We start from the raw sequence: 12,078 nt of genomic DNA, 5'->3' as shown, positions 1-12,078 counted from the left end.
TTCACGAACAGTCTATATTTTTTTTTGTGAAAAATGCGAAGACTGCATTGGAAGTCTACAATTTAAAAAATATCTATTTTATTTAAAAATATTTTAGTCAAATACAAAACTAACCTATTCAATGAAGTCAATGTTTTAAAACTGACCTTAGGTAGACTTTTTTGGCAGCCTACATTTAGTAGACTTCCTTTGAAGTCTACTTAAGAAAGTCAAAAGTGAGGTCAAATGTAAAACTAACCTCTTTTACGTAGCCGTCTTGGTAGGTCTACGTAGATTTTTGTTTTTGTAGTCAAAGGTAAGGATGTAGACTGCTGGGGAAGTCTGCGTTACAAAAAAAAGTTAAAAAGGTCAATTGTAAAACTGACTTGTTCGTTGACAAATAGACGGAATCGTACGTCTACACATTTGTGTAGACATATAAAGCAGTCTACCATCGCGACACAGACTGAAAAAGTGGTGAAAACCATGTAAACAGCTACCTTTTGCCGGTGTGAACCTCGATTCCGACCCTTTCAGCCGTCCAAACTCATAAACTGAGCAAAAAGAAGCATTTTTGACGATTTACTAATGAAAAAACTCGAAAATATGAAATTTGTGAGATGAAAATGAAAGTTGTGAGAGTTTTTTAGATAGAAATGTAGAGGAAATGAAAGATTTGTTGATTTAGAGAAGAGAAAAAGTGGTTAAAATTGAGTTATTGAGCTTTTATGAGCTCAAACATGGTGGTTCAATGGTGGTTGCAAAATTGATAATGATGGCATTGTTGTAAATAAGAAGATATGCTTAGGGTGTAATAGGTTTTTGCTCATTTTCGAAATTATTATAAAAAAAAAAAATAATGGCAGTTTTGTAAATATTTCGAAAACATAAGGATGGTTTGGAAAATTCATTGATGAATAGTAATGAGAAAAAAAAGGGGTTGGTTTTGCAATTGACCACAATTCTTATGTTGGTCTTGAAAAACACCCACAATTCATATACCCATAAAAATAATCAACAATTCATGTACCCGGAATTTTTATATAATTATGTAACAAATAACAGACCAAATAAATGAAACTTGATAAAGATACTGAACTAACATACACCATATACAGTTGAAGGAAAATACTGAACTCAAGTTTATCCATCAAATTGTTCTGCATCCTTGATATATACATGCACACTATGTATATTGTATCATTGTGGATAATGTAGATTAATTAATTTGATTTCTTTTTTTAAGGACAAGATAACTAGTCTAGTGTTGGGACATATATTTTTGAATTAAGAAAACACACATAATGGTATATGCTAATTAATAAAAATAAGATATCTAAAAAATATATTCTTAAATATTCTTTTCTCATATTACATTTTAATAATATCATTTATTTAAAATATAAATATTTTTTAATATTTACTTTTAAATAATAAAAGTCATAATTAAAGATTAAATATAATTAAAACGAATATCAATTTATTTTTCATTTATATAATAAGAAATAAAAATTTATAATATTTATATATACATAATTTATATCCATAATTAAATAACTACACCAATTAATAAATATAAAGTAACTTAATCCATAATTAGATATTGAAATGTTGTAACTAAATGATTTTATGACTTTATCAAAAACTAAAAAAATATCCGGCCACTTTATATGTTTAGAAATATTTTAAGAAAAATATAATTGTTAAATATAAAATCTTGCTCAAGTACAAATTTCAGGTACATCCATTGTTTAACTTATTTAGATATATAAAACGGTTGTGTGAGGCATTGTCAAATAAAAAATTCTTCATACTGTATACACTATCAAAATAATCAACAATTCATATACCCATAAAAATAATCAACGATTCATGTACCCGGAATTTTTATATAATTATGTAACAAATAACAGACCAAATAAATGAAACTTGATCAAGATACTGAACTAACATTCACCATATACAGTTGAAGGAAAATACTGAACTCAAGTTTATCCATCAAATTGTTCTGCATCCTTGATATATACATGCACACTATGTATATTGTATCATTGTGGATAATGTAGATTAATTAATTTGATTTCATTTTTTAAAGACAAGATAACTAGTCTAGTGTTGGGACATATATTTTTGAATTAAAAAAACACACATAATGGTATATGCTAATTAATAAAAATAAGATATCTAAAAATATATTCTTAAATATTCTTTTCTCATATTACATTTTAATAATATCATTTATTTAAAATATAAATATTTTTTAATATTTACTTTTAAATAATAAAAGTCATAATTAAAGATTAAATATAATTAAAAACGAATATCAATTTATTATTCATTTATATAATAAGAAATAAAAATTTATAATATTTATATATACATAATTTATATCCATAATTAAATAACTACACCAATTAATAAATATAAAGTAACTTAATCCATAATTAGATATTGAAATGTTGTAACTAAATGATTTTATGACTTTATCAAAAGCTAAAAAAATATCCGGCCACTTTATATGTTTAGAAATATTTTAAGAAAAATATAATTGTTAAATATAAAATCTTGCTCAAGTACAAATTTCAGGTACATCCATTGTTTAACTTATTTAGATATATAAAACGGTTGTGTGAGGTATTGTCAAATAAAAAATTCTTCATACTGTATACACTATAAAAATAATCAACAATTCATATACCCATAAAAATTATCAACGATTCATGTACCCGGAATTTTTATATAATTATGTAACAAATAACAGACCAAATAAATGAAACTTGATCAAGATACTGAACTAACATACACCATATACAGTTGAAGGAAAATACTGAACTCAAGTTTATCCATCAAATTGTTCTGCATCCTTGATATATACATGCACACTATGTATATTGTATCATTGTGGATAATGTAGATTAATTAATTTGATTTCATTTTTTAAGGACAAGATAACTAGTCTAGTGTTGGGACATATATTTTTGAATTAAGAAAACACACATAATGGTATATGCTAATTAATAAAAATAAGATATCTAAAAATATATTCTTAAATATTCTTTTCTCATATTACATTTTAATAATATCATTTATTTAAAATATAAATATTTTTTTAATATTTACTTTTAAATAATAAAAGTCATAATTACAGATTAAATATAATTAAAACGAATATCAATTTATTTTTCATTTATATAATAAGAAATAAAAATTTATAATATTTATATATACATAATTTATATCCATAATTAAATAACTACACCAATTAATAAATATAAAGTAACTTAATCCATAATTAGATATTGAAATGTTGTAACTAAATGATTTTATGACTTTATCAAAAACTAAAAAAATATCCGGCCACTTTACATGTTCAGAAATATTTTAAGGAAAATATAATTGTTAAATATAAAATCTTGCTCAAGTACAAATTTCAGGTACATCCATTGTTTAACTTATTTAGATATATAAAACGGTTGTGTGAGGCATTGTCAAATAAAAAAATCTTCATACTGTATACACTATAAAAATAATCAACAATTCATATACCCATAAAAATAATCAACGATTCATGTACCCGGAATTTTTATATAATTATGTAACAAATAACAGACCAAATAAATGAAACTTGATCAAGATACTGAACTAACATACACCATTTACAGTTGAAGGAAAATACTGAACTCAAGTTTATCCATCAAATTGTTCTGCATCCTTGATATATACATGCACACTATGTATATTGTATCATTGTGGATAATGTAGATTAATTAATTTGATTTCATTTTTTAAGGACAAGATAACTAGTCTAGTGTTGGGACATATATTTTTGAATTAAGAAAACACACATAATGGTATATGCTAATTAATAAAAATAAGATATCTAAAAATATATTCTTAAATATTCTTTTCTCATATTACATTTTAATAATATCATTTATTTAAAATATAAATATTTTTAATATTTACTTTTAAATAATAAAAGTCATAATTAAAGATTAAATATAATTAAAAACGAATATCAATTTATTTTTCATTTATATAATAAGAAATAAAAATTTATAATATTTATATATACATAATTTATATCCATAATTAAATAACTACACCAATTAATAAATATAAAGTAACTTAATCCATAATTAGATATTGAAATGTTGTAACTAAATGATTTTATGACTTTATCAAAAACTAAAAAAATATCCGGCCACTTTATATGTTTAGAAATATTTTAAGGAAAATATAATTGTTAAATATAAAATCTTGCTCAAGTACAAATTTCAGGTACATCCATTGTTTAATTTATTTAGATATATAAAACGGTTGTGTGAGGCATTGTCAAATAAAAAATTCTTCATACTGTATACACTATAAAAATAATCAACAATTCATATACCCATAAAAAATAATCAACGATTCATGTACCCGGAATTTTTATATAATTATGTAACAAATAACAGACCAAATAAATGAAACTTGATCAAGATACTGAACTAACATACACCATATACAGTTGAAGGAAAATACTGAACTCAGGTTTATCCATCAAATTGTTCTGCATCCTTGATATATACATGCACACTATGTATATTGTATCATTGTGGATAATGTAGATTAATTAATTTGATTTCATTTTTTAAGGACAAGATAACTAGTCTAGTGTTGGGACATATATTTTTGAATTAAGAAAACACACATAATGGTATATGCTAATTAATAAAAATAAGATATCTAAAAATATATTCTTAAATATTCTTTTCTCATATTACATTTTAATAATATCATTTATTTAAAATATAAATATTTTTTAATATTTACTTTTAAATAATAAAAGTCATAATTAAAGATTAAATATAATTAAAAACGAATATCAATTTATTTTTCATTTATATAATAAGAAATAAAAATTTATAATATTTATATATACATAATTTATATCCATAATTAAATAACTACACCAATTAATAAATATAAAGTAACTTAATCCATAATTAGATATTGAAATGTTGTAACTAAATGATTTTATGACTTTATCAAAAACTAAAAAATATCCGGCCACTTTATATGTTTAGAAATATTTAAAGGAAAATATAATTGTTAAATATAAAATCTTGCTCAAGTACAAATTTCAGGTACATCCATTGTTTAACTTATTTAGATATATAAAACGGTTGTGTGAGGCATTGTCAAATAAAAAATTGTTCATACTGTATACACTATAAAAATAATCAACAATTCATATACCCATAAAAATAATCAACGATTCATGTACCCGGAATTTGTATATAATTATGTAACAAATAACAGACCAAATAAATGAAACTTGATCAAGATACTGAACTAACATACACCATATACAGTTGAAGGAAAATACTGAACTCAAGTTTATCCATCAAATTGTTCTGTATCCTTGATATATACATGCACACTATGTATATTGTATCATTGTGGATAATGTAGATTAATTAATTTGATTTCATTTTTTAAGGACAAGATAACTAATCTAGTGTTGGGACATATATTTTTGAATTAAGAATACACACATAATGGTATATGCTAATTAATAAAAATAAGATATCTAAAAATATATTCTTAAATATTCTTTTCTCATATTACATTTTAATAATATCATTTATTTAAAATATAAATATTTTTTAATATTTACTTTTAAATAATAAAAGTCATAATTAAATATTAAATATAATTAAAAACGAATATCAATTTATTTTTCATTTATATAATAAGAAATAAAAATTTATAATATTTATATATACATAATTTATATCCATAATTAAATAACTACACCAATTAATAAATATAAAGTAACTTAATCCATAATTAGATATTGAAATGTTGTAACTAAATGATTTTATGACTTTATCAAAAACTAAAAAAATATCCGGCCACTTTATATGTTTAGAAATATTTTAAGGAAAATATAATTGTTAAATATAAAATCTTGCTCAAGTACAAATTTCAGGTACATCCATTGTTTAACTTATTTAGATATATAAAACGGTTGTGTGAGGCATTGTCAAATAAAAAATTCTTCATACTGTATACACTATAAAAATAATCAACAATTCATATACCCATAAAAATAATCAACAATTCTTCATACTAAATTAAATAATTAATTAAAAAATTATAATCTGCGGATAGCCGCAAAATTAAATGCGGCGGATGCCGGTACAAATTATTTGTTTGCGGGTTGTGTTGGTCATATTTTTTTACCAAAAAAAATGAAATCCACGGGTTGGCGGGTTCGACCGACAATATACCGGATCAATTTTTAAATTGCTATTATTTAATAAAATATATTTTGATTAAAAATTATACACAAATATGATTACAAAGAAAAATAAAAATATAATCACAAAGAAAACACAAAAATGAGGATTAAATTAAAACAAAAAAATATACCCATCCTTTAAAGGACGGGTCAGAATCTAGTTAAATTTATAAATAATGATTATACATGTATTTCATTCACATGTTAATATAATTGTATGTAATATTTTTATAATAAAAAAATTCTATCACTAAAATATGTAATTTATAAATCTATGAATCTTGATATCAGTGATTCCTTATACATAAATTTTTGTATTATACATATAAATGAAGTATTATACATATAAAAATACAAAAAAAATTCCCTGCGTATTTTCCGGATATTTTTTCCTTTTTTTTAGAAATTGGTAGGCCCAAGTGTACGGTTCGCGTAGCGAGTTTCCGAACAAGGCATATACCTGACCCGGTTTATGAGTTGTGCAACCCGTTTTTTTTGGTCAAGTGCAAACCGTTTTTTTAAATCAATTTTCTTTAGCTTTTAAGAGCCCTAAAGTTTTGTTGTTCGCAAAAAGACCCCAATTTATTGGACTTCATTTGCATAGGCCCAAATTAAATCGGGCTTCTTACATAAACTATTGTTGCTACAAGACATGGTTTGATTTTTCGAAGATATCTTTCCGACAACATCGAGTGAGATGACGTCACCGCGCAGATCAACCTTTTTCACTGCAGTTTCCTTTTACTTTTCCTCGCAACTTCCCTCCTCTCCTCTCTCTGTCTCCCCTTAATCCTTATCTTCATTGTGTCTCTGCATTTCTTCGTGACTTAACGAACATCAGGTGAAACTGTGCATGACGAGCGCATCAGAACTCTTCTCTACTCGAAGATCGCGTCCGGGCAGATCCAACCCGGATTTAGAATCCGACTCTCCTCTGTATCGACACCACTCACATCATCATCATCGTCACGGAATCCATCATCGTAATCACCGCCACGATTCCGACGGCTGTGATTCTCTCCGGCGTGTTTCGCCGCGTCTCCGACGCTTCTGTCAGAATCTTGGTCTTCCGGTTAGCTTTTATCTCGAGATAAAAAAATGTTTAGTAGTTTTATTTGTTAGTTCCAAAAAATTGATAATAGCCCTTTTGTTTCTTTTGTCCCAAGGAACGTGGTAGACCTACTCGTGACGTGCAAGGCACTCCACAGTATTTGGAAACTGAAAGTAACAGTTTCGGAAACCTAAATGGATCCGAGAGGCTTCCTGGATCAGTTCTTCTCGCAAGGGCAAGACTTGTCCAAAGATTGAGAGGCGTTTCTTTGTCTAGTAACAGCTCCTCATTTCATTCCTCAGATGGGGTTCAAGTGTCTTATGAATGTAACAAGAAGCCACATGGTCTCACACAAGGTGCTATTAATGGTTTACACCGACAAACGTTTAGCTCAACCGAGGTTGAAACGGAAAGGAGAGATTGCAGCATATGTTTAGAGAGTTTCACTAACGGTGACGTGCTTATATCATTGCCATGTACCCATAGTTTCCATTCCTCGTGCTTAAACCCTTGGCTTAAAGCTTGTGGAGATTGCCCTTGTTGCCGTAGAGCCATAGCTAAATGATATAGAAACCTGTAAATAGAATCTTTCCTTATCCATAGGCACACGCATCTTCTGTTCTTGCTCTAGACAGATCTTCCAGTTTTGTCGCCCATTTGAGTGTTTTTCTGCCACATGTTTGTGACTGTTAACGGTTTTGTTCATTTTAATCTATCTTGTTAATGTTACAAAAAAAAAAAAAAATCTATCTTGTTAATGTCTTGTTGGTTGTTATCTAAGACTTTTTCCAAATCTTGATCCGACATTTTAGTTAAGCTCTGAGGTCAAAGCAAATATTTTAATGGTCTCAATCCAGAAACGTTTAAGCTCTGTTGTATCCACAAAGATGTCGTTATCATATGCATTCATGTACATTTTATAAAGATGCAATCACTTTATAAAACTTTAAAAGAAAGTTAAAGGAGAAAAGGAAGACACAGTTGTGGGAAAAGCATACATTTATGCTACAAAAGCAGAAGAATGGACCCCCTTTTCTCAATAACCATCATCTTCACTTCCTTTCATAAAATCCCATTTATGTTTCCTAATAACTATTACTTTCTCTATTCGTACCCAACATAAGTACATAACTCCTCCTCTAACCACTAAAGTTAACAATACATACATTAAGAATGTCTTTCTATCACATCAATTCCATGTCTCAACAACATTTCAACCTAATATGATTCAAATTCAAACAATATGGACTAACAGTGAACTTTGAACTTTCAATTTGAAATCAAATTCAACATGTAAGCAGCAATTCTCCTTCTCTTGCTACTGCCATTTTTGCAAATCAAAGACCAATCAATCCCATCACCTCCTTACTTAAAAATATTGGAGGTGACACAGAAAAAAAATAACAAACAAACAACAACAAAAAACCAAAGAGAACAATCAAACTCCTAATAGGTGAGCAGCTACAACAAAAGGGGTTAAGTTAGTTTGATTTCAAGGCTTGAGTCTTGTTACCCGAATTTACTATGAACAAACTGCATCTTCACTACCAAACTCAGACATCCATATGCCATTCCGGGTTATCGCCGAACCTTCCTTTCTCCAAGGCTGCAACTTTAGCTCTATGAGCTGTTGTGGCTGCCAACATGATGGAGCTCTTCCCTTTCTCTTCTTGATCCGAGTACTCACACGCCTCAGTTCGTAAAGAACTAGACCTAAGATCAGCCGGCGGGATAAAGCAGTCTCGAGACAGACCAGGAACATTGAAAGCAACCTCTTCAATGGTCCATCTCTCCTCCATCTTTGTCCTAGTGTGACTCATCGCCACTTCCCCGAATCTAAAAAGAGTAACAACAGAGCGTCCAGAGTGAGCAATCATGATCCCTTCCACTTGTCTATAATCCTCCAGAGAAGAATTGATCGTGGTCTCCCAGTAAACAGCATCACCACTGTTGGACTGAATCCGGGTCAGCTGAGAATCCTCGAACTGAACCAAAAGTCCTGTCCTTTGGCTGAAGTAACCGAAAAGAATGTGTCTCACAATCTCCGCTGGTCCTTCACTCCTCGCCTTTAACGTTCCAGGGTCAGTACACAGCTTCAGAATGAAACAATCTTCACCATTCACTTTCTTCTCTCCAACACACTTCGACTCAGCAAACATAGCAGCAGTAGTTCTCGGATCAAGCCCCTGATTGATTACAACATAAACATAAAGTCAGCAACGAAAGGTAAGCTCCATGTACAGTTTTAAGGTTTTTAACCTGAAGTGCACGGCGAAGAGGCCTGACTGGCCCGTTAGCAGTGTGGGAACCAAGCCAAGGAATGTGTCTCCAAACGAGCTTCCCATTGCATCCGGCACGAACCTTACTACTACCGACAGAGAGCTCAACGTACCACATGTCGGGATTCATCTGCCAGAGGACAAAACCTCCTGTTTCAGGCTTTGTCGGGTTTCGGTTACGGACAGTTCTCGTCGGGGTTTCAAGCTCCGAGGTTATCATCTTGACCTTACCGTTAGCGTAAGCGTTTTTGATTGAGTTTTGTAGCTTCTGACCACCTGAAGCCGCCGTGTACTGTTGCAGAATGTACTGTGCAGATGAAGTTTCCTGAAAGGAAACAAATCAATCATCAAAATCCTAAACCGGGAAATTGGATTAAAACCGGAATAAACCGGAGAGTAATGTTGAGAGACTTAACGATGGGAGAGTCTCTGGCGGAGGAAGAGACTTTAATAGGTGCGAGAGGAGCTCCCAAGACGCCGAGGAGGAGCCTTAAGTCAGACCTATTAGAAGCCACGGAGGGAGCACGTGACATTTGGCCTTTGACCCAGTGACCTAGACCCGACCCGGTTCGTTTCGAATCCGTTCGAGTTTCGTCGTTACCTTCTGGATCAGGACCTTCCATCACAGGTCTTAAGCTCTCCGATCTTCCGATTAACGGCTCCGGCTGCTGCGCCGCGAGGTGATATCCTCCGGCGGCGGCGGCGCGGCTGCAGCCGGAGCTCGCGAGTAGTTTCTTCCTGCCCCAGAGAAGAGCTTTCATGTGTGGATTCGAGCGGGATGGGCTCGCGGAACGAGAACGGGGTCTGGAGCGAGAAGGGGTGAAGCTTCTGATGACTTCGTCTCTGAGCGCTGAGAAGAATCCTTGCTTCTTCTCCATTTCCATGGACTCTGATTCTAAGCTTCTCTTTGTAAGCAAATGGAAAAACCCTAAACAGAGACGCCGGAGAAAGGAGAGAGAAAGCGGAAAGGCTTAGGAGAGAGAGAGGGAGAGAAGAAAGCAGAGAGATTTTAAAAGGAATCGAGTGAGTGAAGAAGTGAGAGAGAAACGAGTTTCTAGATAATGCAAGTTACTATTTTGCCCTCGATTTGGTTAACGAGTTGGTGCTATTCTACGGCGGGGGGAAGAAAATGACGTGTAATTAAAATAAAAATGGAGAAATGGACGCTTTAATTATCTGACATTTATTAAAGAGAAAACGTGCAAAGATTGATTGAATAGTCTGACTGAGAATAGTTAACATGGCAATTGGTATCACCCGCCCCGCCATCGCCCGCCCCGCCGCGGTCTTCATCTCCGGCGGATCTCTGCGGGCAGCCCGCCACGATCCGCGGTTCTCGAAACCTGTGCCCAAACCCGCCCCGCTATTTACACGGGCCTCTGCGGGTCGGCCCGCGGGTCATACCGTCAAGAGCAGCCTGCAACCAGACCTGCAATAAGGAGAGAATTAAACTCTGGTGGTGGCTCGACGAAGGTGAGAAGCTATGGTGGTGGCTCGACGAAGGTGAGAAGCTCCGGTTTGTGGAACAAAAATGAAAAAAACATCTGGTTTGTGGAACAAAGACGAAGAGAAGCTCATGTGGTGGCTCGACGAAGGAGAGAAGCTCCTTTTGTGGAACGAAGGTGGTTCGACGAAGAAGACAAGCTCCGGTGGTGGTTTTAGTCGTTGAGTGGAAGAGAAGCTCTAGAATCGCCTCCATAGTCGCCATTTTCATCTTTTTCGTCGGTGAGTAAAACTACAAAAGTCACAAGTGAAGAAGATACGCGGGTCTCGAGTTCCCCGCAAGCCCGCAAAAGCCCAGACCGCTTTGGCCCAAACCCGATTTTAACAAGCCCGCAAGACCCGCACTTTTCCGGGCCTAAGTTCTTGAGGCCCAAACCCGCCCCGCCATGAGACTTAACGGGCCATGCCCGCGGGCCGCGGTCCAATTGCCATCTAGGATGGTAGACGATTTCACATTCTTTCTTTGTTTTAATGCTTTATTTTTCCATTTACTTTTATGGTATTTATTTTACCACAACTTCTTAGTAACATTTTATATCCCTGATTTATCCAAAAAATCTGAAAAATAATAAATATATAATTATGTATTTTTGGTAACAATTATTATGTTAATGTTATAATATCCATTGTGTGGATGAACCATAACCAAGTACTTAACCAAGTACTAGACAAGTCCAACAAGTACAAGAGGAAGTCCAAGGAAGTTTACATCCGGTCTACATCGGTTCATCTACAAACTGGTCCGAGATCAGAAGACTCAGTCAACCTTGGAATCATCACCTTGACCAAGTATTCTCTATGACATCAATGTAGTCAATGTAATTAATGTGTTGATTTACTTCCTTGTAAAGCATTTGTAAACCCTTGTACAAACCACTATATAATGTGGTGTTGGCTAATGAGAAATACACAACATTCCTCACAATTCACTCTCCACATTTCACACAGATTACAACACGTTATCAGCACGAGAAAAC

The 12,078-nt window shown here is 32.0% G+C and overlaps 2 protein-coding genes across 2 annotated transcripts; one reads left to right on the top strand and one right to left on the bottom strand.

Moving 5' to 3' along the window:
* Positions 1-6,977: 6,977 nt before the first annotated feature.
* LOC108822803 (probable E3 ubiquitin-protein ligase RHY1A) lies at positions 6,978-8,077 on the top strand. Its single transcript, XM_018595968.2, has 2 exons — positions 6,978-7,340; positions 7,435-8,077. The coding sequence occupies exons 1-2, from the start codon at positions 7,122-7,124 to the stop codon at positions 7,882-7,884; spliced, it is 669 nt and encodes a 222-aa protein (XP_018451470.1). The 5' UTR covers positions 6,978-7,121; the 3' UTR covers positions 7,885-8,077.
* A 491-nt stretch (positions 8,078-8,568) lies between these two features.
* Positions 8,569-11,629, bottom strand: LOC108822801 (uncharacterized). The gene is made up of 3 exons (XM_018595966.2): positions 10,015-11,629; positions 9,579-9,923; positions 8,569-9,505 (listed from the first exon to the last, which is right to left on the bottom strand). Exons 1-3 carry the CDS (start codon positions 10,480-10,482, stop codon positions 8,873-8,875), a joined length of 1,446 nt encoding a protein of 481 aa, XP_018451468.1. The 5' UTR covers positions 10,483-11,629; the 3' UTR covers positions 8,569-8,872.
* Between the last annotated feature and the right edge of the window lie 449 nt (positions 11,630-12,078).

The sequence above is a fragment of the Raphanus sativus genome, chromosome 8 (assembly GCF_000801105.2).
Source record: "Raphanus sativus cultivar WK10039 chromosome 8, ASM80110v3, whole genome shotgun sequence".
In the NCBI taxonomy this organism is placed as follows: domain Eukaryota; kingdom Viridiplantae; phylum Streptophyta; class Magnoliopsida; order Brassicales; family Brassicaceae; genus Raphanus; species Raphanus sativus.
The sequence above is the reverse complement of the archived record's forward strand: the minus strand, read 5'-3'. Positions and strand labels throughout refer to the sequence as shown.